This window comes from Oryzias latipes, chromosome 2 (assembly GCF_053564925.1).
Source record: "Oryzias latipes strain Hd-rR chromosome 2, Olatipes_Hd-rR_3.1".
Taxonomy (NCBI): Eukaryota; Metazoa; Chordata; class Actinopteri; order Beloniformes; family Adrianichthyidae; genus Oryzias; species Oryzias latipes.
Window position 1 is genome coordinate 23,245,633 of NC_136238.1, and position 23,900 is coordinate 23,269,532.

The following is a 23,900-nucleotide window of genomic DNA, read 5'->3' on the forward strand; positions in this document are numbered from 1 at the left end:
GCTGCAACAACACCAACTGCATTGAAGCAGGAGGGAGTAAGCAAGTTCAGGGGGGAATTCCAGGAAGCATGTTTAAAATCCCTGACTTTAAGCCTGAACTCTGGCTGAAGTCCATCTGAACTTGCTTACTCTGGGTATGTCGGTTACAAAAGACCGGATATGAGTTGGCGTAATTACGCTCGACTTGGTAACCCTGGGTTAATGCACGTGCATTGTTTACACAACTCAAATTTACATATGTATCTAACTGTCATATCACTCCAATTCAATTAATATTTTTCGATCTTAATTGTTTTTTTTGCACTCTCATATGTCTAAGTTTGAGCCGGCAGATACACTCATTTTTATAACAATAAAAAGGACGGGCAAAAAATGCAGGGTGAGTGGATCAATTTAAGAATTCTCCATCATTATCATTTCAGCAATTCTTGGTAGGGGTGCTATATAAACTCATCATTCCCTCCTTTACTCTCACTCATGGTGCAGAGACGTAAGCATTGTAGGACAAAATAACTCGGCAAAACACAGTAAAACAGCTAAACAACTAAACACATTTGGTAAAAAACCCACACTTAAACCCAAATCCCTCCAGACAGGCAAAGGGAATGATATCCCACAATCCCTTGCGTTGCAGATCTAACAGCAGCACCTAAGTTACACCTACTTAATTTAATAAATGTAAATGAAAGTAAAATAACTGTCTGAAAACTACGTGTTATTTTTAAGCTGACTTAACAAAAGAAAATGATTTATCTTAACTGAAGCAAATAATTAAGTTAGATCAAAGTAAAAACGTTTAAATGGACACGCCATGCTACTTCACCTCTCCAAAAACAAACTAACCGTCAACTAAACCTGCTCCAGACCAGGTTATGTTCAGAGCATGAGTTGCCATGGCAACTTGACATACCCTGAAACATACCTCCATTTCTGGAACTGAAAGCTGAAGTTATCAGCTTCCTTAGCCTCAAACTTACCGTGGGAGCTAGCATAACCTGCTTTCTGGAATACCCCCCAGGCGGATTTCAGCCAGAGTTCAGGGTTAAAGTCAGGGTAGTTTAAACCTGGTTTCTGGAATACCCCCCAGGCGCTCCGTAATAACCATAACAATAATAAAAGCACATTTAGAAGATCATCTCGTATATTACCAAGCTGCCACATATCTATGTATGTGGCAGCTAGGCTTGTTTACAGCAGGACTCATTTCCTCTTCCGGTTTTTTGAAGAGAAGTGTGCATGTCCAAATGATTTATCCGATCGAAAGTGTGACACATGTAAACGTTTTTTATAATTGGAAAAAGTTTTTCTGGGCCCATGTACATGTTTGAAATTTTAATCCGATCTTTGATCTGATCAAAAATATTTTGCACATGTAACCACGGCTACTGCTTTTTTCATGTAAACTGGATATAATTTACTATCGATCACACAGTTAAGGCAGAAAACCAAAAATAAAAGATTCTGTCTTTATTTCTTCTCAACATTACATAAATTGATATATTTTTCTTTACCAAACTGTTTTTATTGAACAAGTCTTCATAAAAGAAACAGAAACAGTGAAAAATGTTTTCCTTTATTTTGCTAAATGTAATTTTTTATGCTTTTCGTGAGAATCTAAATCAACGAGACTTCTCTTGTTTTTTCCACTTTATTCATTATTTTACAATTATTGCCTTTCTTTATTATTGACTTCTTTGTTCACTTTAAAGATTCGGTTATCCATTACTGTAGTTTCGGAAAAGCTTTAAAAAACATGTTTTAGTCTAGTTAGTCTGATATGCGCTTTGGAGTCAAATCTGAAGACTATAATTAGTTACAGTGTGATGACGTCACACCAGCTTTCGTATAGTTTGCTCAAAACGGGGTTTTCCTTGTAGATTTTCTTTTCTTTATTAGTTCATGAATTAAAACTGTTTAAAAATAATAATAAAAGCATTTTGAATCATTTTGAGATCCAGTTAAGCAGTTTATTTGTTTCTTTTTCAAGAAAGTTTCTGCACGTGACCCGGAAGTACACAGCACATGCCGCTATCAGCGTTAGCTTGTTAGCAGGCTAGCAGCGTTAGCTTGTGTTGAGAGGATGGTGGTGTTTTGTTGGGACGTTTGTGAGGTTTTTGGACAGAAAGGACGATACGTGGTTCGTGTGGGAACTCTCAGCATTTTCCAAAGTGTCGTAAATGAGTGAAGAAGTGTTGAACGGAAAGACAACGTGGATTGCTGTGATTGTGAGACTAGCAGATGATCGATCGGAGCTGCAGTGAAGAGGACGGCGGTGTTTGTGGGAGTTGGAGCTGAAGATCGGAGCAGGAACCATGTCTTCAGAACCTCAGGAAGGTTCTGTCAGAGAACAACTTTCTGCTGCTGAAGGAACCATTGTCCAGAACGAGGAGGAGCTCTGTCGTCAGCGCAGACTGCTGGATGTCAGCTGGAACCCGCAGCTTCAGCTACACATTGCAGGTACGTTCACTGCATCCACCTGCAGACAAATAGATCCATGAACGTCCTTGTTTTCCTTGCCTGAGCGCTATCTGGATCCAAACTGTGCGGCTGGATAGCTCCAATGTTGCTGTCGTTTGTTTCACCGCTAATAGCTGAAGATTGGTAAGTGTTGACAGATAGTGTGACAGTTTTCCAGACCAAAAGTCACCTGAAAACCAACAGACCCAGCAACGCACACACAATTTGTCATGATCATGTTGTGTTCTCTATCTTAAAATTCATTTGCCCATTTCTCACAAAAGTGCATAATTTTCTAGGCTCTATTATTACAGGTTGGTCAAACTCAGTCGCACAGGAGGCATAATTAAAACACGCTTTAGGTTTTGGGCCGAACAAGAAACATTTACTGGTTCACACTAAAGCTTAACTTTTAAACCTTTAACTGAACAGCAATGCTGGGCTCCATTTTAGTTCATTTTATTCTGTTGCATCTCTCTTTATTACCAATGCTATTTCTTTTTATTCTTTGTTTTTTATTACTGTTTCTTTGCACTGCTAGTGAGAAACAACTCGTCTCACCTGTGTATTTCGCTGCAAATACTATGATAATAAACCAAATCTTGAATCTTGAATGCTAAACATTAATATGAATAAAAACAGACAGGAACACTTATCCAGAATAAATTAAGTTAAATCTTAAATAACATCATATTTTGCTCTCCATAAAAATAAATTCTATCAAAATTATACAAATAAGAACATGCTGCAGAACAAAACAAAGCCTGGAAATTTTAATAAGAAATATCAAATCATTCCTTTTTCTTTCCTCTTTTGTCATTTTTTTTTAAAGAGCTTGACCCATTTTTTAGCAATAAGTTCATCTCTTGGTGTGTGACATCCTGTGTGTGTGTCTTTGTGAAACGGATCAGAGGATTTGAATATTGTGAAAACCTGTTATTGTGAATATCATTTTTAGGTCTTTTAAAGAATTAAAAACTAAATAGTAGAAATAATCAGTGCGATTACTCCAAAATATTTGTCATTTTCCTAATTTTGTGCAGCACCAACAGTAAAAATTCTCCAAACAACATCAAAACATTCATAAACAAATGATTTATTCATTTTTGATGAGAAGTGCAGCTGTTTTCCTGCATTACCTGCTGTCTTTATGTCAAAAACAGACACCAACTAAACCACAGGCAGACGTCAAAAATACATGTAAAATAAAGACACCTAAAAGAATGTCTACAAAAAAGAATGACATTACTAGAATGAGCTTAGGAATCTAATGGCACGCCATGATTCAGGTGTTGCGCTATCACGGCTGCGCTCTGTGCTCAGTTTGGTGCCTGCGCCCACCCCCTCTCTCCTTTTTCTTCACACATATTTGCTCCTCTTTCTCAAAGACAGGAGCGCGCAGCTGCAGGACGCATATTCACAGGTTTCATGCCGTTCCAAACTCTATTATATAACTACGGTGGCCCTGAAGTGCAAACCATTCAACAAATCACTCGATACAAAAACATTTTTAAGATCACAGCAACTATTTAAAAAGCAGTATTATATTTTAGAAAAACAAAACAAAATTTCAGAAACCAAAACATAAAAAAGAAAAAAACATTTCAGAAAACAAAATTAATTTCCAGAAGAAAAAAAAGAAATGTTAAAAAATGAAAACATTTCAGAAAACAAAATTAATTTCCAGAAAACAAAATGAAATACAAAAAAATGAAAACAATTCAGAAAAAAATGAAATATTAAAAAATGAAAAACATTTCAGAACACAGAATGAATTTCTAGGAAAAAAAAACGAAATCTTCAAAAATGAAAAACATTTTCAAACCGGAAGAGGCGGGTACTATGGGAAAATGCTGATTGGATGATGATGTTTGTCAATCATTTGAACTGAAAAGTATTTTAAACGAAGTGATGCCGGATTTTATCGTCCAAACCACAATGTTCCATAATAATCCACATATTTCCATTTACATATTAAATCAAAAATGCAGCAAACAGATAATGAAGGTTTAAATTATTTTTTTAATATTTCTTCTGAAGCAGAACGGTCACCCGGAAGTAGTTTGTGTGGATGACGTCCGTTCTGCAGGTAAACAATATAAGGGAAGGACGATAAAACGTTAACTTAAACGTTAATCTTTGAATATTTAGCGGATGTGATGACAGAACGCACCCAGAAATATCAACACCAACCAGGTTTACAAATGTTTCGAAATGTCGTGAGAGGATTCTGTCTGAAGCAGCAGCTGCGAAGAAACGGGTGTTAAAGACGGCGCACATCAGCAAATGCAGTCCCGCCATCCACAGATAAGGTATGGAGGCACATTTGTTTGATCTAATTAATGTAGCGTTAAACGTGATTTCTAGGTGGGTGTTTACAGACAGATCCAAGATCCTTCAGTCATACGTTAATGACAGGTTACCTCATCACCTGGAGAGGGGGGGTCACGTGGGCAGGATTCTCAGACAGGTGTACCAGCAGCATAAATCAGCAAAGCTGTCAGGTAAACTGCAGCAGTTTGTGTCTCAGAATAACAGTTATGAATGCTTCTTATTCACACTATTAAGATCTGTGACTTTAGAGTGTGTCAGTGCACAGAAACATGACAGTAAATGACTGGATGTGCACATCATCAGACATGTACAGGTGTGTAACTAACGGTGGCAAAGTCTGTAGAGTAAAAAAAATCTTTAAATAAACATTTTAGTCTTTCAGGCAGAGGAGGAATACCAAATTGTTTTAGAATGTATTTTTTATAAGACTGAAATAATGTACTTTATTCTGAGTTTGGTGTTTTGACCCCTCCCTAATGAATTGCTGGTTTAACCAATTTTCTCCTCATTTTGATGAACTCAACTTTTTCCTGAATGAAAGATGAACGGCAGCTGATGTTTTTCTGTCAGGGATTTTTAATTTATTAATTTATTTCTGTCAGGGATTTCAATGGAGCTGGAGTCCAGTGCAGAGGAAGCTGCAAGCATGTACAAGCAGGAACTGGCGTCCCTTACCTGTGCATCTTCCTCTGGATGTGATGCTGAGCAGCAATGTGGACAAAACTTCCCTGACATGACTCTTTTTGATATAGTTGTTAAACACAAACAGACTTTTCCCAGATGCATTTTTTCCTCTAATAAACGTGACTGACAGGTAGGCTGAGTAAATGCTGAATGTAAGCGCAACATTTGATTAACTGCATGAAGAAGCCCATAAAGGAAAATCCACAACTGTTTCTTTGTTTCTGTTACTAAATAACGTATTCATGTTAAGTTTTCAATAAATATACTGCATTGCTATGAAACAAATTTGTTTATTTTCATATCCATTATTACAATCCTCACGTCAGCATTCAGTTTTGTCATTGACAAAGAAACATTTCTAAACAACAGCTTTGAAAATCAAACATCAACTTTGTTAATAAAGCTTTAAAACCTAAAATGGTAAACATGGAAAAACTCCTAAATGAAGCAAGCCTAATAGGAACATTTTAAACTGGAGTTTTGCTTAAAGGAACATTAAGTTGTTTGGAGTTGTACAAGTGTTTGATGCGATTCCTCAGATGTGATTTCCAGATCATCAGCCCGACACTAAAGCCAGGAATTGTGCTTCGTTTTTCACTCCCCACTGCATCATTTACAACTAATCAGGCGCATGCAGCAGGTTAAAGACTTTTTTTAAAGGACCTGCAATTTAAAAAAAAAAATTAGATATTAAGGTTAAATAATATTTATTGATTACATTGCACATAAATCATGGTGACTTGCCTGTACACTGCACAATGATATGAATGACTTTAGTCTTTTTGTATTTCCATGTAGAGCTGCCATCTGTTCTTCTGCAGCTCAAACCTTTCTGGAACTTCGCTTTGAGAAACTTCACCTGCAGAAATATCACATGTTAATTCAATTAAGTATTTTATAAACTTTAAAGTTCATTTTTAAGTTTCAGTATATGTGTATATGCATGGTTCAAAAATATACAATGCACTTTAATGTTATTTCCCATAAGAACTTGTTTACTGATTTCAGTCTTAAAGTCGATTTTTAGCAACACTGATGCCATATAATTACTGTAATTACTGTATAAATCACAGAATCAGGCTGGCTCGGAGCTTTTTCTCTCATGTTGTCACCGAAAACGGGAACGGCTATCATGTGAAGACGGTTCGTCTCCATCGGGTTCCTTTTGCGCATGCGCAAGATAAAGAAATTATCTTTTCAAAGCAACACTTTAATTAACATCCTAAAATTAACATCCTTAGAGACATGTGACTGACAAAAGAAAAGATCACAGAATTGATTCTTACCTGAAGATGATTGACAGCGTGAACCTCGCAGCCGTAGACATTAGCGCACAGCGTTCAAAGTAAAAGTGCTCACAAATTACTTCCGGGTGATCGTGTGTCAGGCGTAATGTTAAAAAAATAATTTAAAAGTTCATTAACAGTTTGCTGCAATTTTTATTTGATATATAAATGGGAAATACGTGGATTATTATGGTACATTGTTGTTTGGACGATAAAATCCGGCATCACTTCATTTAAAATACTTTTCAGTTCAAATGACTGACAAAAATCATCATCCAATCAGCGTTGTTCCATAGTACCTGCCTCTTCCGGTTTGGAAATGTTTTTCATTTTTGAAGATTTCGTTTTGTTTTCTGGAAATTAATTCTGTGTTCTGAAATGTTTTTCATTTTTAAATATTTAATTTTTTGCTGAAATGTTTTCATTTTTTAGTATTTCCTTTTTTTCTGGAAATTAATTTTGTTTTCTGAAATGTTTTCATTTTTTAATATTTCTTTTTTTATTCTTCTGGAAATGAATTTTGTTTTCTGAAATGTTTTTTTTTTTCATTTTTGTTTTTTAAGTTTTGGTTTCTGAAATTTTGTTTTGTTTTCTAAAATGTAATGCTGCTTTTTAACTTTTTTTTTTTTTAATTGTTGTTGTGATCTTAAAAATGTTTTTGTATCGAGTTATTTGTTGAATGCTTTGCACTTCAGGGCCACCGTATATAACAGATCATAGAAAACCAATACTGGCGCTTTTTTTCTCTCTCCCCCCCCCCCCCCCCCCCCCCCCCTTTAAATTTGCACCCCTGGAAATTGCCCGTATAACCTGTGCCTAAACCACTAATGCTTGGGGCTTTTATCTAGTAGTAGAGCGTAAACAAAGGCATGATGGGAAATCAGTGGGCAGTTATTACCACCACAGAGCAGCTGAGATGTTCATGCTGTTTTTTTCTCTGAAGGACCACCGTTCATGTTTTAACGCGCCATAAACGGCGTTAACAGACATTTGCATGAACATGTTCAAAGTGAAGCTAGTATGGTTACAGGCAGAGGACTGAAGGCGTGGTTTGTAGAACCAGTCAGATCAATGCTGGCGACAGAGGGGCGTGGCTACACCTGAGCCATAATGATCACTTCAATAGCGGACCATGTTGTTGTTCTATAATTTGTTTCCACTCTCCCGAAATGACTTTTGGCATAGTTTATTTGTTTGGTAGCAATCATATTTAGCCCCAAATAGCATAAAAAGAAGGTGGATGTTTACTTTATTCTGAGGCTTGTGAGAATTTATTGTCATATTTAATACTTCCACCGCCGACCCTTTGATCATTACCCAACCAGCTCAACCGGCTCAGTCTCTGCCGCCCCAAATATGAGAATTGAAGGAAAAAGAAATCTGTCGCTTTGAGATTTCTTCCTTGCGTGTTCTTAAAGTCAGGAGAATGACCAAAAAATGCTAACGGAATAAAATTAAGAGTTTTTATTGTCTCTAACAAAGACCTGTAAACAAAATAAAACAGATCATCTGGGTTCCCAAATCCAAGGCATGCAATACGTAAGAAATTACAATCCGAATTTACATGCAGCTTGTCTGGGAACAAAACTTCTTCCAAAGCATGGCCCTTTTAAGATGTGGTCCGAGTCCTTCATGAAAACATCATGGCGGCAGAATCTCCGCCTCGGGTCGCTAGAGATTGGCTGACAGAGGAGCCCGCCTACTTCCTTCAGCCCATGCTGTGATCACAGCATCCGATTCCCGCTCCAAACGTCCGGGGAGTTACTTCACAGACGGACATAGTCCGGCCACCAAATGAATTCCCAGGTGGCAGGAACTCCCCAGCAGGTAGTAGATCCTGAAGCTTTGTTCTCCACATGTGAGTTGGCTCCTTCAGAGGTTCCCACACTTTGGATCAGTCAGAGAAGATTAATTTATGATCTTTGGTCATATGGCCTCAGAAGATCAAAAGCTCTGTTTCCCCTGAAGGGGGATGAGCTTACGGCTGCAGTCCTGAAGCCTCCTTACATATGCAATTGCAGCATGTCCCTTCAAAGTTCAAAGAACGTTAAAGCACACACTTCAACACAAGACTAAGATTCAATGTAATAAAAAGTAAGACTGAAAACCCTAATGAAATGACCAAAAATATAAATTCCTTCAGAATAAATTCCCAAAAGCAGCAAAATAAAGTATAGTGCCAGTCAGGGTGTAATGGTACACGTAGTTGTACTGAACCGTTTCGGTACAGCGTTTTTCGGTTTGGTTCGAAAACCATTTCTGTACTTTTTAAATATATTTTCCCCCCAAATGTATTAACTTTGCGCCGATGTGAAACTAATGTTAACCGCGAGTTTCCGCCAAGATGCTATAAGGTCACGTACAGTTAGCATGTCAACACTCAGCATGGCTAATGCTGACACTCTCCTGTGTGGGAACACCTTGGCTTTGTTTTCAGCATCAATGAAGGGAAAAGACAATTGGATAAGTCGAATGCTGTGTGTCAACATTGTTTCATGAAGATCGTGTAGACCACAGTAACACATCTAATCTGCTAACGCACTTAAAACGGCCTCATCCGACTGTCTGTAATAACTGAACTGTTTGGTGAATTCTTTCAGATACAAAGCAACAGGATGCATCCCTCTTGATGCTAACCCTCTTGAATGGTGGAGAACCAATGAGACCAGCTCATTGCAAAATTGGCTGAGAGGTATCTCTCCATTTCTGCAACCTCTGTCCCGAGTGAGAGAGTTTTCTACTGCGGGGGATATTGTAACACTAAAAGATCTATCCTCGCTCCTGTCCTAACCTTAACCCTCGCTTTTTTCAGGCCAGTGTTGTGTATTCAAAATTTTTGGCTCATGACAGCTAATAGTTGTATTATTTTATATAGCATATCACCTACATAAGTCTATTTTATTTATTGTTTTATAAAACCAATAAATTCATTTTGCAAGTAATTTATTTTCTGCCTTAGATTTTTGTACCGAAAAAATACCTAAAATAGATAAAAACTTAATTAATCTCCCAAGGGAGAAATTCAGGTGTCTGGCAGCAAAACACACACAATAAATAAATAAATAAAATAATAGTTAATTAAATAGCAGTTCATATCAGGCAGATTTGTTAAACAGCCATACTGAGCCGAAACGTATCAACCTAGCCCAATGAAACTCTGAATCGAACCAAGTTGAGATTTTAGCGTATCGTTACACCCCTAGTGCTCAGCATAAATGAGTGCACCCCCTTTAAAAAGTACTGATTTGATCAGAACCTCAATGAATGAATGAAACATTTCCAAACTTTCCACAAGGTTGAGTTTTATTGAAACTTTTTTAACTCCATAATATGAAATGAAGGTTAGGAGGAAGCCGGAGATCCCGGAGAAAACCCACGCATACACGGGGAGAACATGCAAACGCCACACAGAAAGGTTCCCCATTGATGTATTTTTCATGTCCCCCAGCCGGGACTTGAACCGTGGGCCTTCTTGCTGTGAGGCAAGAGCGCTAACCACTGCGCCACCGTGCAGCCACTGATAGTTTCATTTAAATAATTCAGCATCACTTAAATTATAGTGCAAATTTTTTTCAAAAAGAAGAAAAAGGTAAGACCTTTAGTTCTGGCCAAAACCTAGATGAACAATGAAGAAATAAGATAAGAGGCCCAAAAATATAAATATGACAAACTATGAACAATAAAGAACAATATCAGTATGTTCAACTAAGGCAAGTTCTTTGAAATGACAAACAACATGTTTACTTTTGATGGTTTCAAATATGTGCGCTGACTTGTTACTATGTTTCCTGATGCCATGTGCCATCTGTCCCGCAGCTCTATGTGAACGAGCAGCCGAATTCAGGCGAACCATGTCTCCATCTCATACAGCGGCTCACGTGCACTTTGGGTCTAATGACACCAAAGGATTGTGGGATGCGGCTGGGCATGCGTGTTTCTTTTTGTTGAACCATGACTGAAGTGTCTAAGACCTGGAGTGAGATCCATGCTGTTTGGCTGCTTATTGTTGTGTCAGACTGCTTGAAGGTGGATCATGAATTCAACCTCCACTCCAATGCCGACGGAGCACTCAAGGCGGCCTCCAGATAAATCCATAAATTAGCCGCATCATTAAATAAGCCGCAGAGCTGTGAGCGTTGGAAAAAAGTAGCAGCTTGTAGTCTGGAAAATACGGCAAGTATAACATATAGCAGATGAACACAGTGATATTTGAGAAGTGAAATGAAGTTTATCGGATTTAAAGAAACTGTACAATAATTTAAAAAAATAGGCAGGTATGTAAATTTTGGGCACCCCAACAGAAAGATGCCATCAATATTTAGTAGATCCTCATTTTGCAGAAATGACAGCCTCCAATCGCTTCGTATAGCTTCCAAAAAGGGCCTTGATTCTAGTTGAAGGTCTTTTGGACCATTCCTCTTTGCAAAACATCTCCAGTTCAGTCAGATTTGATGGCATCCGAGTATGGACAGCCAGCTTTAAATCACACCACAGATTTTCAATAATATTCAGGTCTGGGGACTGAGATGGCCATTCCAGAACATTGTACTTGTTCCTCTGCATGAATCCCTTTTTAGAATTAGAGCAGTGTTTAGGGTCATTGTCTTGTTGAAGTATCCAGCCCCGGCAAAACTTCAACTTTGTCACTGATTCTTGAACCTTGTTTGTAAGAATCTGCTGATACTGACTGGAATCCATGCGACCTTCAACTTTGAAGATTTCCAGTACCTGCACTGGCCACACAGCCCCAAAGCATGATGGAACCGCCACCAAATCTTACTGTGGGTAGTAAGTGTTTGTCTTGGAATGCTGTGTTCTTTGTTCGCCAAGCGTACCGCCCCTTGTTATGTCCAGATAACTCCATTTTAGTTTCATCAGTCCACACCACCTTATTCCAAAATGACGCTAGCTTATCCAAATGTGCTTTAGCATACCTCAAGCAACTCTGTTTGTGGCGTATGTGCAGAAAAGGTTTCATTCAGGCTCCGCATTACTCTTCCATACAGCATCTCCTTGTGCAAAATGCCATGAATGGTTGAACGATGCACAGTGACACCATTTGCAGCCAGATCACGTTGTAGGTCTTTGGAGCTGGTCTGTGGGTTGAGTTTGATTGTTCTCACCATCTTTCACCTCTGCCTATCTGAGATTTTTCTGGGACAGCCACTCCGGGCCTTTGCTTGACCTGTGCCTGTGGTCTTCCATTTTCTCACTATATTCCTCACAGTGGAAATTGACAGCTGGAATCTTTTAGCAAGCTTTTTGTATCCTTCACCTAAACTATGATGTTGAACAATCTTTGTTTTCAGGTCATCTGACAGCTGTTTTGAGGTTCCCATGTTGACATTCTTCAGAGAAGATGCAATGAGGAGAAAAACTTGCTCTTGGTCACCTTAAATACCTCTTCTCACGATTGGCTTCACATGTGTATGTAGGTCAAGGGTCAATGAGCTTATAAAACAAATTCTGTGTTCCAATAGTTATTGCTAAAGGTAGTCAAATCAATAAAACAACAGGGGTGCCCAAATTTACGCACCTGACTATTGTTGTTTAAGTAATTATTGCACAGTTTCTTTAAATCCAAAAAACTTCATTTCACTTCTCAAATATCACTGTGTTCATCTGCTATATGATATATTTAACTGAAATTGATGATCCGAACAACCAATAATTTTTGAAGAAAAATCTTGAAAATTATCAGGGGTGCCCAAACTTTCTCATACCAATGTACGATGGCGGAAAGAGCTAAACGGTCCAAAATGCTGCTCTTTCCTCCCGGTGCTGTGGCTCTCTGTGTTTTTGTAAAATAACTATCATGTTCTCAGATTGTCATGTTGCCTTTTACACCGTCAGGTAGAGCGAGCAGGCAGGAGGAAGAGAGCAGCGTGAACGCGCAGAGGGGAAATGTCTGCAGCTGTGAACGCTGACCAGAGTCTTTTATGGGACGGAAAGTTTTTCTAAAAAGACAGTCAGTGGCCATCTCGTAGGGGAGCGCCTGGGAAAAAAAATCCTTTTATCTTCCTAGACTAAGACCACCGATTTCCCATAAAAGGAATTCAATTTGCATAAGGAAACCCCTACCATCCTGTCACCTTGCTGCTACGATGACCGTATGTTGCGCTGTCTGTGTACATAATAAATAGACAGGAGTCTGCATCAAAGTGAACTTGTTTCCATCATTTCAGTCATCTTAACTCTGGGTGTTTGACAGAAGGAAAAGTAAATTTAAGGTTATGGGAAATGGACAAAAGATCAAAGGAAACATCACGATCATGAAGAATAGAAAATAATTAAATTATTTTCAAAAATCGGCCTAACATTTTTTCTAACACATCTGGTGTTTTGGCTCCCTGTGCTTTCATCTCAGTGGGAAACTGATCCAAATGGCTCTTTGGGAGGTTCAGGTTGCAGACCCCTGGTCTAGCATATCCATGTGCATTCCATGTTTGTATTGGATCTAAGGATGGGCGATCTCCCCTAAATTGGCCGTTGACGATGTTTGCTGTCAACCATCGGGATGGACGATGATATCGTCGGGGGGGGGGGCTATTTATACATTTTTCGTTCTTATATAACTGCTATTCGTTATTTTACTTTTTTTATTTTATTTCCCAACTAATGACTAATCCGCGATGATCCAGTATAAACTGAGGGAAGTGACTTTAACAAAAAGAGTAACAAACAAAATAGAAAACAAGTAGTCCGCTTAATTTTAGTCAAGTGGACCGGCGGAGCGCGGACTTCCAGCTTTGTGTTTGATGGGAAGGGGGAGGGGGTGCTTTGATACATGAGCGGTATGTTTGGGAGATTTAAGACTGCGATCCGTCCCGCATCTCTAAGGGTACGAGCTACCGAACTCAGAACCGGGTCTAAAAGTGTGTGTCTGAGCACAGCTCGGATCGTCAGCACACACAGCGGTTTGAGCTTCAAAGCAGAAATGTCGCTCAGTCCTTAGAAAACATTCAAACAATCATGTGGATTTGTGTTTCCAGTCGTGTCCCGACTAAATAAAGGCTGACGTTATTCCCACATGTTTACGTGCAGCCAGGATGCAGCGCCACCCAAAGCTAATGTTGTTAGCCCGTGTTAGCATACTGCTAATCCTGGCTTCGTTCAGAAAAAGCACTGACCACACAGATTAAAATTCAAATGATGAGCGAACAGGTGTTTCATAATAACCGTAACATTATTAAAAGCATGTTTAGATTACCGAGCTGACATGTCAATGTATATAGCCGCTCGGCGCTGTTTAACATTGTTTTGTATTGAATTGTTACATTCAATAAAGTTTGGAGGAAAAAAGCCGCTCGGCGGAATTTATATCCCCTTCCGGTTTTCAAACCCTACTGCGCATGTGTGAATGATTTATTCCGACCGAAAGTGTGACCTTAGTGAACGTTTGATATATTCTGAAAACATTTTTCTGGAACCATGTACACGGTTGGATTCTAATCCGACCATTGAGCCCATCAAGATATTTTGCACATGTAACCGCGGCTTATGGTGTCGACTCGCAACGTGGCGGAGGCGTGGCATCACGATGGTCTCTCCATCGGGATGTCAGTCACCCATCACCATCGTCCATCGGTACAACCCTAATTGGAACTAGGCCTGCACAATATACCGCAAATTTATCGTTATCGCAATATCAAGCTGTGCAATATGCATATCGCAAAAGACAGCAAATTTGCAATAAATGGTTACCTTAGATGTGGCCAAACAATCCTATGGCAGCTTGAAGTGTTTAATGGATTGAAAGAATCCCTTTCTGCATTTGACCAATCAGATGGACCCCTTTACGTTGTTAACTAATCGGATGGCGCCCTATTATGTTGTATGTTCGCCTCCTATGTCAACAAGGGTCATTTGTAGTATAATTTTTAAGCTGTTTTAATGGAATGGGAATAATATTTTTGGTTGTTTTGCTAATTGTTTATATACCGCAAATTATATCGTTATCGCAATATTAATTACCAATATCGTATATCGCGAGTTTTCTTCATATCGTGCAGCCCTAATTGGAACATTATCATGTATAAAGTAAAATGTTTTGTTGGAAAAACAATGTTGTTGCATAATGGGCAATAAAACAATTTATGTCAGGGCTCCAGACTAACTTTTTTCACTAGGAGCACTCTGGCCCCCAACTGAAAATTTTAGGGGCACAACCAGAAAATTTAGGGGCGCATACCGTAAATCAACATTCTAACCAAATCTACTAATTTCCACTGTATTACTAATAAATACTTTAATAATAGATGCAGAAATTACAATGTGCTGTTTCAAATTCAGTGTCACATTTTATTCTGCAATATTGAAGATGCAACAACAAGGTAAACTGACATCACAATCGCTGTCATAACAGTACAAACAGTAAACAAAATACCATACATTTAGAATGAAAAAAAGTTTTTAGTAACAAAGTGATTACCGTAGTAACCTTTCGGTCATTTCACAGTTACAAACAATACTTAAATGTATGTAAACATTAGGGGATGGAAATTCATGTTGGCGACACCAAATAGGTGCAGCCAAGATGCACAATAAGTGTGTTTGAGATCACCCAGGTGGACGCAACGCTGCGCAGATCACCTGGTGTGAGACATATATTTTTGTTTTTGCTCCAACATCACCTGTCAATCATCACAAAAATATCAGGAGAAAGGGGTGGGAGCAAGGCGCCAACCTACGCGAACACAGCTGGAAATTTTGTACTGAACTGACTGAAAGCTGCCCGACAGACTACAAAATGCATTATGGGACATGTGTCCTAATGGGTGGTTGTAGTTTAGTGATCAATTAAAATAAATTAATATGCCAACTGATTAAAAATAGGCTACAGACATTACAAAAAATAAAATAAAATAATTATAAAAGATATAATATCACAAATCACAGATCATACTAAGGGGGAGAGGCATATTAAAACTAAATTGAATTTAAGGACAACAACTTCCTGTTTTCCTTAAGTATCGCTGCAGCTTCGCCCCCCCCCCCCCCCCCCCCCCCGGCTTGGTCTCCCCAACAATCCAGACGCGGCGCTGGTTCATCTTAAACACGTCTATCGTTGCATTTTCCCCACGTGTTTTAAATGTGACTAAAACTAAATCGTGTTGTTGCTCGCGCATGTTTAATGTCAGAGCCCCGTTAGCTGTCACGCATGTAGGTGTGGGATATTTATGCTCCTCAGCTGACCATCTCCCGCGGGAGCGGTGTTCTGCATTGACAGCCGCGCATGAGAGCCGTGGTTTGCTTCGCGAGTTTGAGACCCCTGCTGTAGACTCTGGCACTGGTACACCAGCCGCAGGTCGGACGAACGAATCAATAGTTCGCTTATTCATAGCTCAGACGCACATATCAGGTTGTGATGATTTTTATCTCCGTTTCCTTCCAACGCGCGCTCGATTATCTCTAGGCCCCGCCCCCTCCACGCATTTAGCCACTTACAGTGGCTTTCCCTATTCTTCTCACACGCAGTGGCCGCCTCACAGAGAGGCATCACGCGAGTGTGTGCTCGCGTTTCATGAGTATGTATGCGAGTTCGTGCGTTTGCGTGTGTGTGCGCTCGCGTCTCATGAGTATGTGTGCGAGTTTGTGTGTGTGTCTTTGCGTGCGTGTGCGCTCGCGTCTCGTTGATTATTTCATTGATCATTGACGTGCCCCTTCCATGTTTAATGAAAAAAAAATACGGAGGGTGGGGGAGGCAAATTTACTGGTCGCACATGTGCGACTGGATGTAAAATTCAGTCGCACACTCTCAAATTTTGGTCGCAAAATGCGACCAAATGGTCGCAGTCTGGAGCCCTGTATGTTCTTAATTTGATAATTATTTATTCGCCATCAAAAAGTATCGATAAGAGTATCATTAAAATACAAAACATGTGATCAACTGTAAAAAACATGTAAAAACCTTTTTTTGTTTTGCTCAAATACAGAAATAAGTAATAAAGTACACACTAAAACATACAACTGTTCAGGAACAAAAACAATTAAAAAATTGAAAAACAGCAACAACTGCTACAAAAATAAATTAATTAATAACCTTTTGTGCCATTGCTTCCATTTCTGACAGCACCCTGGTCTTGATGTTTGAGACTTGATCTGTGCTGATATAGTTGGCTTTGAATCTGGGATCCATGAAAAGCGCCATGTCCAGAAGTTCTTGGGTAGCTGGATTTTCATATTTTTAATCAAATAGTCAATGTTTTTTTTTCTTGATTGATTTTGTCAAATCACTGTCTGTCCACTTCCATCTATGTGAGCAAGGATGTCTTCATCAAGTGGAGGACTGGTTTCTCATATGAAACACTAACATAACTCTCACCTGACAGTGCATCTTTAAAGTCTTGCAGGGGGTGTAATGCCTGGTTGACAGATTCCAGGACGTCCAGATCCTGCCAAGTTGATTTCTTGTCTGCTGAGAGCACATCAGAAATGGTCCGCTGCTGCTCCAGGACTCTCTCAATCATCTTCTGTCTTCTTCCCCACCGTGTTGGGCATTCAGTGATGAGTGTGTGCCCAGGGAGGTTGTGATCCATCTTTGCTTTTTTCAGAGCCGTCTTGGCTTTCCAGCTCTGATAAAAAAAATGTCAAACTAACTTTTTGCAAAGGCCAATGGCTCGGGAAATGCAGGCATCATCTTTGATGGAATTTTCTTGAATAAGAGGAAGATACAGAAAAAAAGGTTTAACAGTTACAACGATTTTTTTTACCTTTAAAATGTCATAACTTTGTGTCCATAAATAATTTACATAATTTTGAATATGACTCATATGAGTAGAACTAATTTAATAATAAAATGAATTTTTAAAGTCATTTTTAAGTGAAATATTAAATCATGACTAATCTTCAGTATAGAGCAGTACATTGTTGAGTTCATGATCTCATCAATGAAATGCAGCTCGCCAACACCAGCAGCACTGATGCAGCCCCACATCAGGACATTGCCACCGCCATGTTTCACTGTAGGCACCATGCATTTCTCTTTGAAATCCTCACCTTTACGATGCCATACGGTTCTAAAACCATTAGTTCCAAAAACTGTGATCTTTGTCTCATCACTCCAGAGTTTTGAGTCCCAGTAGTCTTCATCTTTTTTAGCATGGGCCATAGCAAATTCTCGGCGTGTTTTTTTGTGTACAGTGATCCCTCGCTATAACGCGGTTTACTTTTCAAGGTTTCGCTACTTCACGGATTTGCATCGTGCATTATGTTCTGCATTCTGATTGGCTAAAAATTCAGTCTGCTTCTTCTCTATCTGTGCGTCAATAACGTTGCAGTTTAATATGTACACGTACGTAAATCAGCTTGCCAAATTTACAACACGTACATGCAAATCCTCTTGCAATTTAGAGTTTCTCTAAAACCCATAGAAAAAAGAGCAACAACTGTCTATCACTATGTTCTTCTCCCGAACAAACACAGCTGCACCGCGGACTTCAAAAGAAGAAAACACTGTAGGGCGGAGTCAGGATTCAGCGGCTCAGTCTGAAGAACAGTGAAAAACACCTAAGTCACTATTTGTCCGACTGTACTTTGTATTTTTTTAATAATCATTTTAAATTTTCTCCCGTTTAATCTTATCACTCGGGTCGCGGTGGGCGGGGCTAATCTCAGCAATTTGAAGCCTTCTGTTCACATTGATGATTAAAATTATTATTAGCCAGTACAGTACAGAAGTTATTTGTTGAAAAAAAAGTTTCTTAAGTACTTTTTTGTGAAACAAATGCTTGAGCCTGTAAAACGGTTTGTTCTTTCTTTTCAATGTATAATAGAGTTTTTAATTGGATAATAAGTGTAAAAAAAAAAAAAGAGGTTTCTACTTCACGGTTTTTTTTTTCCAACAAACTTTATTGTACATTTTTCAATTTACAGACATTCACAGTCACTTGCACAATAAACAATTGTTAATATCAAACACACATATAAGATACTTCACGGATTTTTCCTATCACGGGTTCTCTTTGGAACGTAACCCCCGCGAAAAACAAGGGTTTACTGTACAGGTTTTAGGAGAGGCTGCCTTCATGGATGATAACCGTGCATGCCATTCCTCTGCAGTGTGCGCTGTTTGGTGTCACGGGAAACAGTCACTCCAGTTTGGCTGTCTACTGCTTTAGCTAACTGCAGTGAACTTTCATGGCAGGTTTCTTCAACCCTTCTCATAAGAAGACACTCCTGTTGAGATGTTAGCATGCGTGGACGGCCTGTACATCTCTGTAAGAAAGTTCCATCTTTCTTAAATTTTTGGATCACTTTGCTGCAGTATTTTGACTCATGTAAAGCTTTGTTGATCTTCTTGTTGCCCTCACCTTTTTGTGCAAAGAAATGATTCCCTTTCTCAGGTTTTGTTACATTTCTTTTCCGTGGTGAGCCAAGTTCCTGTTAAGAAATGCCCTTTTCTAGTCACCTGTGTGCTGGACACCTCTTAAATGAATCATTAGACTCACCTGTGGTTGAATTCCTGTTAAGTAGAATTTTGGAGTCTTAAGTTTGGCTTTTGTCCTAAGACTATGACTGGGGTGTACTCATTTTTGAAGCATGGGCTTGAATTTATTTTGTCAGGAAATCATTTTTTTGTGTGCAAATTAACATATCTTGTTTGTAATCAATGGCCCGCCTTTGTGGGTTTATTTTGTAGTATAGTATTCCACAGAAAATGTTGATTCTAAAAGGACACCAAATATTTTCTGTGACAAATGTAGTGGGGTGTAATAGAGTGGTGACGGTGTGGAATTTTTGATCACCGTGGCGCTGAACCACCACACACACGCCAAACACAAAATCCCCCGGCGACCGCATCTCAAATGAATACAATTACAACACAGTATTCTTTATTAACAAATAACAGTAACAACTAACTACTACTAAACTAATACTAAACTTCTGTTGTAGAATGAAGATGTGTGTGTAAGTAGAGGGAGTGAGAGGCGTGGTGCGGGGAGTGAAGGAGAAGAGTAATAAAAGGTTTGCCCAAGAAACCCTTGAAGTCTGAAGACAGGACTTGCAGAAAAAGTAAATTATCAGCAAAGATGAGTTTATTATAGTTCCAATCACTCACCATATGCATAACTTTAAAAAAAAACTAAAAAGAAAAAAACGTGCGGTGATGCGGTTATCGTCACACCCCTAGGGGGTATTCGTTTATGCTGTGAACTGTATTTATTTTAATTTGTCCCTTCCAGCTCACACTGGACAATAAAATCATTAAATATGTAAAGCTTTAATAAGCTTTTTAATGGCCTTTTTTATATATATAAACACATTTAATTATTGAGTTTCAATTTTATTTATTAAATTACTATTTTAAATAATAACTTACACATTTATTAAATAATTTAATGGTGGATATATTTATTTTAATTACCGTATTTTCCGGACTATAAGTCGCTGCGGAGTATAAGTCGCACCAGCCCAAAAATGCATTATAAAGTAGAAAAAAACACAGATAAGTCGCACTGGACTATAAGTCGCATTTTGACGGGAAATTTATTGGACAAAATCTGAGACCAAGATATAATAACACAAACTCATATGACACAATCATAGCAGACTGTTTATCTCATAATTTCACAGTAATTCTTTCTCATACTTATTTATTTATTCCTTTCATGAAGCATCATTGGCAAACTAATACTCTGTTTTCATCCTGTATTTGTAGAAACAGTTGTCATTTTTATTGCATTTCTGAATCTATGAAATCATTCGAAAATAGAATATTATGGTTTTAGCCTTCAAGATCTTACTGTAAAAAAAAGTTTACTGATTCTCTGAGTCACTTAACATACTCTTAACACTTAACATACCTCATACATCAAATTGACCCAGGAACATCAAATCTCTGTTCCTCAGAAATGAACATAACAGGAGGGTTAACAAGGTTTTTATTTCAGTATATTTCTAATATAAGTCGCTGCGGAGTATAAGTCGCACCCCTTGCCAAACCATGAAAAAAAGGGCGACTTATAGTCCGGAAAATACAGTAGTCTCTTCTGGTCCTCCAGACTCCTCAGACTTTTTCTCTAATGATCACTGAGTTTATTGGTGCTTGAGAAAACCCAAAAGTTCTGCTAATGTATAAAAGGCTCCTTGTTGTGTTTGTGTCCCTGTAGTCCTCCCCCAGCATTGGATGACTGAAGAGGAAGATCTCTGCAACCAGCAGAGGAACTTCAGAGTGGAACTGGAGGAACCAGAACTTCCACAGATTAAAGAGGAACTGCAGGGACCAGAACCCCCACAGATTAAAGAGGAACTGCAGGAACCAGAACCTCCACAGATTAAAGAGGAACGGGAAGAACCAGAACCTCCACAGATTAAAGAGGAACTGCAAGAACCAGAACCTCCACAGATTAAAGAGGAACTGCAGGAACCAGAACCTCCACAGATTAAAGAGGAACAGGAGGAACCAGAACCTCCACAGATTAAAGAGGAACAGGAGAAACCAGAACCTCCACAGATTAAAGAGGAACCAGTGGAGCTCTGTATCAGTTGGGATGAAGAAGGAAACCAACATGAAGAATCAACATCAACTACTGATAGAGGGACAAACCCACAGAACAGAGATCAGAGGAAGAGAAGAGACAGAAGACATGTCCAAAGTGTGGACAGCTCTCAAGTGTCAGAAAGTCGGTGTGACTCTGATGTTAGTAGAAAAGATGATTTGGTTAAGAAACGCAAAGAATCGTCAAAACAGAAAAAACTTTCCTCTTTCAAGTCTGGTGAAAACTCAAGAATGGCTAACAATCTTTTTCATGTAAGATTACATCCAGGAAAGAAGCGATTTTCATGTAAAGAATGTGGTAGAAGTTTTAATCATAAATCCAATCTCAAAACACATATGAGAACTCACACAGGAGAGAGGCCTTTTTCTTGTATGGAATGTGATAGAAGTTTTAGTCATATATCTAGTCTCAAATCACACAAGAGAACTCACACAGGAGAAAAACCTTTTTCTTGTATGGAATGTGATAAAAGTTTTAGTCAAATATCAAGTCTCAAAAAACACATGAGAACTCACACAGGAGAGAAGCCTTTTTCTTGTATATATTGTCATAAAGGTTTTAGTGATTTATCTAATCTCAAAATACACGCGAAAACTCACACAGGAGAGAAGGCTTTTTTTTGTGAAGAATGTGAAAAAGGTTTTAATCGTATATCTCATCTCAAAACACACATGAGAACTCATACAGGAGAAAAAACATTTTAAAAGAGTTTAAAAAAAGGATTTATTAAAGATTTTAAACTCAGGAAAACCTAGAGCAGAGAACTTGTTCAGTAAAACACTAGGTTTTCATGAGACAAGGGAAAGATTTGGAAAAAGTACACATTTTCTTCCATAAAGACAGAAACTAGTATGTTATTCGAAATTATGATTTTTAGATTGAAATATTTTAAGCCTTTGTTTTATGTTGCCATAAACGTATAGGATATACCACTTATGTACCTTCTTTAAAAGCCCAAAGTGCTTTACAGTAACAGTCCCATTCACCCCCACACACACACCCATTCACACACTGATGGCAGCTGTGCTGTCTCACACTGGCACCAACCTATAACCACCAGGATCAATGTGGGGTTCAGTTTTGTCCAATGACACTTTGACACATGGACGGGCAAAGTGGTAATTCAAACTGTGATATTCTTCTCAGAGGTCAACCACACTCTGCAGCAAAACTGATAACTTTAGTTTCTGTATTTCAGAAAATGGGAATATTTTAAAATACATTTTTAATATTTAAAACTCTTGGGATCAAACCCTAATGTTCTCATTTACTCCAAAGCAGCCTGAGCTTTAATTACATGAACACAGAGACGCAGACTGTTGGCCTCCATAATACATTGATGCAGTCATTCAATGAAAATGAGACACAAGTTAGTCTTGAACACATAACAATGAACAGTTTCTAAAGTCTGACATGAGCTGAAAACATCCCTTTTTTCACAAGTTAATATATACTAATTTTTTCGAGTCTTTTTATTTTATAATCCATAAGCCACAATTATGAAAACCAAAGAAAAAAAGAACCAATATATTTCAATCAATGTGTAAAGATAATAATCAATGAGTTTTGCTGCTTTCATTGACAAAAATGTTCACAAAATGAATTATTTTAGATGTACCTGTTAATAGAATATAATAATGGAATGTGTTGTTTTGTATTATTAGAGTTAAATCTTGAACAGATTCAATGTGGTTGTAGTTTATGCTGAGATCATGAGTATGTCATTAATGTGTGTGTTACCATGACAACACTAGAAAGATTTTGTACACGTCTTTTATTCTAACAGTTTTTTTTGTGATCAGTGAACATTTGATTATTATTTTAAACAAAAAGTAGTAACTGCAGTTTATATTTTGTTACACCAAGTTTAGTGAGGAAAAGATTTTCTCCAAAATGTATGAAGGAAGAGGCGGATAAAGAACCAGACTGGTGTTTGTGTCTGGTGTTCTTGTGATTAATGTTTTTAAGTAAACATTAGAACTGTTTATCTGTTCTCTTTGGTTCCCAGTGTTCTGTTCCAATCTTTACTGGGAAGAATAAAGTGGACGTGAACATCAGTCAGAAGTGTGGAGTAGAGCCCTGCGCGGGACTATTTTCTTCATCCCGCTCCCGCCCGCACCCGCCAAATTTCTGACCAATCCCGCCCGCTCCCGCAACGTATGCGTTACACTCCCGCCCGCACCCGCAATATGTATGTCCACTCCCGCCCGCACCCGCAAAACTCATAGAATTTAGTCCCGCACAGTAATAGAGATGCATTGATTTTGTACCGTCTCCCGTCCCGCAGAAAAAAACACGTATTTTTATTGATATTATTAAAGAGATTCATGTCCCTCCTCCAGTCTCATCTTTTCATGCATTCCTCTTTTGTGTAATGTGCAACATAATCATTAAATATATTTTCACAAATCCTGTTCGGTAAAAAAAGTGTGCGTGTGTCCGCGACATTGTTTGTCCACGACAGACGGCCTGAAGCGCGATGAACCAGCTGGGATAGATGCAGGTCAAAGTCATTTGCAGGAAGAAAAACATTGTAATGGTTCAACAGAGCTGAAAATCTATGAATTAATTTTTTCCTGACGGAAAAATACTTTTTTATTTTTTTAGCTTCAGCCTTTTCCCGTTTTTGCTGTTTTGC

General features: G+C 38.5%; 2 protein-coding genes and 2 long non-coding RNA genes across 4 annotated transcripts in view; 2 read left to right on the plus strand and 2 right to left on the minus strand.

Moving 5' to 3' along the window:
- The window catches only part of LOC111946428 (NLR family CARD domain-containing protein 3-like), a 104,390-nt gene that overhangs the window by 44,856 nt on the left and 35,634 nt on the right, over positions 1-23,900 (minus strand). The window lies entirely within an intron of this gene.
- Positions 2,016-23,598, plus strand: LOC144987832 (uncharacterized). Its single transcript, XM_078937327.1, has 2 exons — positions 2,016-2,457; positions 20,873-23,598. The coding sequence occupies exons 1-2, from the start codon at positions 2,313-2,315 to the stop codon at positions 21,964-21,966; spliced, it is 1,239 nt and encodes a 412-aa protein (XP_078793453.1). The 5' UTR covers positions 2,016-2,312; the 3' UTR covers positions 21,967-23,598.
- LOC144988428 (uncharacterized) lies at positions 2,465-5,760 on the plus strand. Its single transcript, XR_013652351.1, has 2 exons — positions 2,465-4,769; positions 4,876-5,760. It is a non-coding gene; the product is annotated as an uncharacterized LOC144988428 (long non-coding RNA).
- Positions 5,750-7,458, minus strand: LOC144988333 (uncharacterized). Its single transcript, XR_013652201.1, has 2 exons — positions 6,762-7,458; positions 5,750-6,334 (listed from the first exon to the last, which is right to left on the minus strand). It is a non-coding gene; the product is annotated as an uncharacterized LOC144988333 (long non-coding RNA).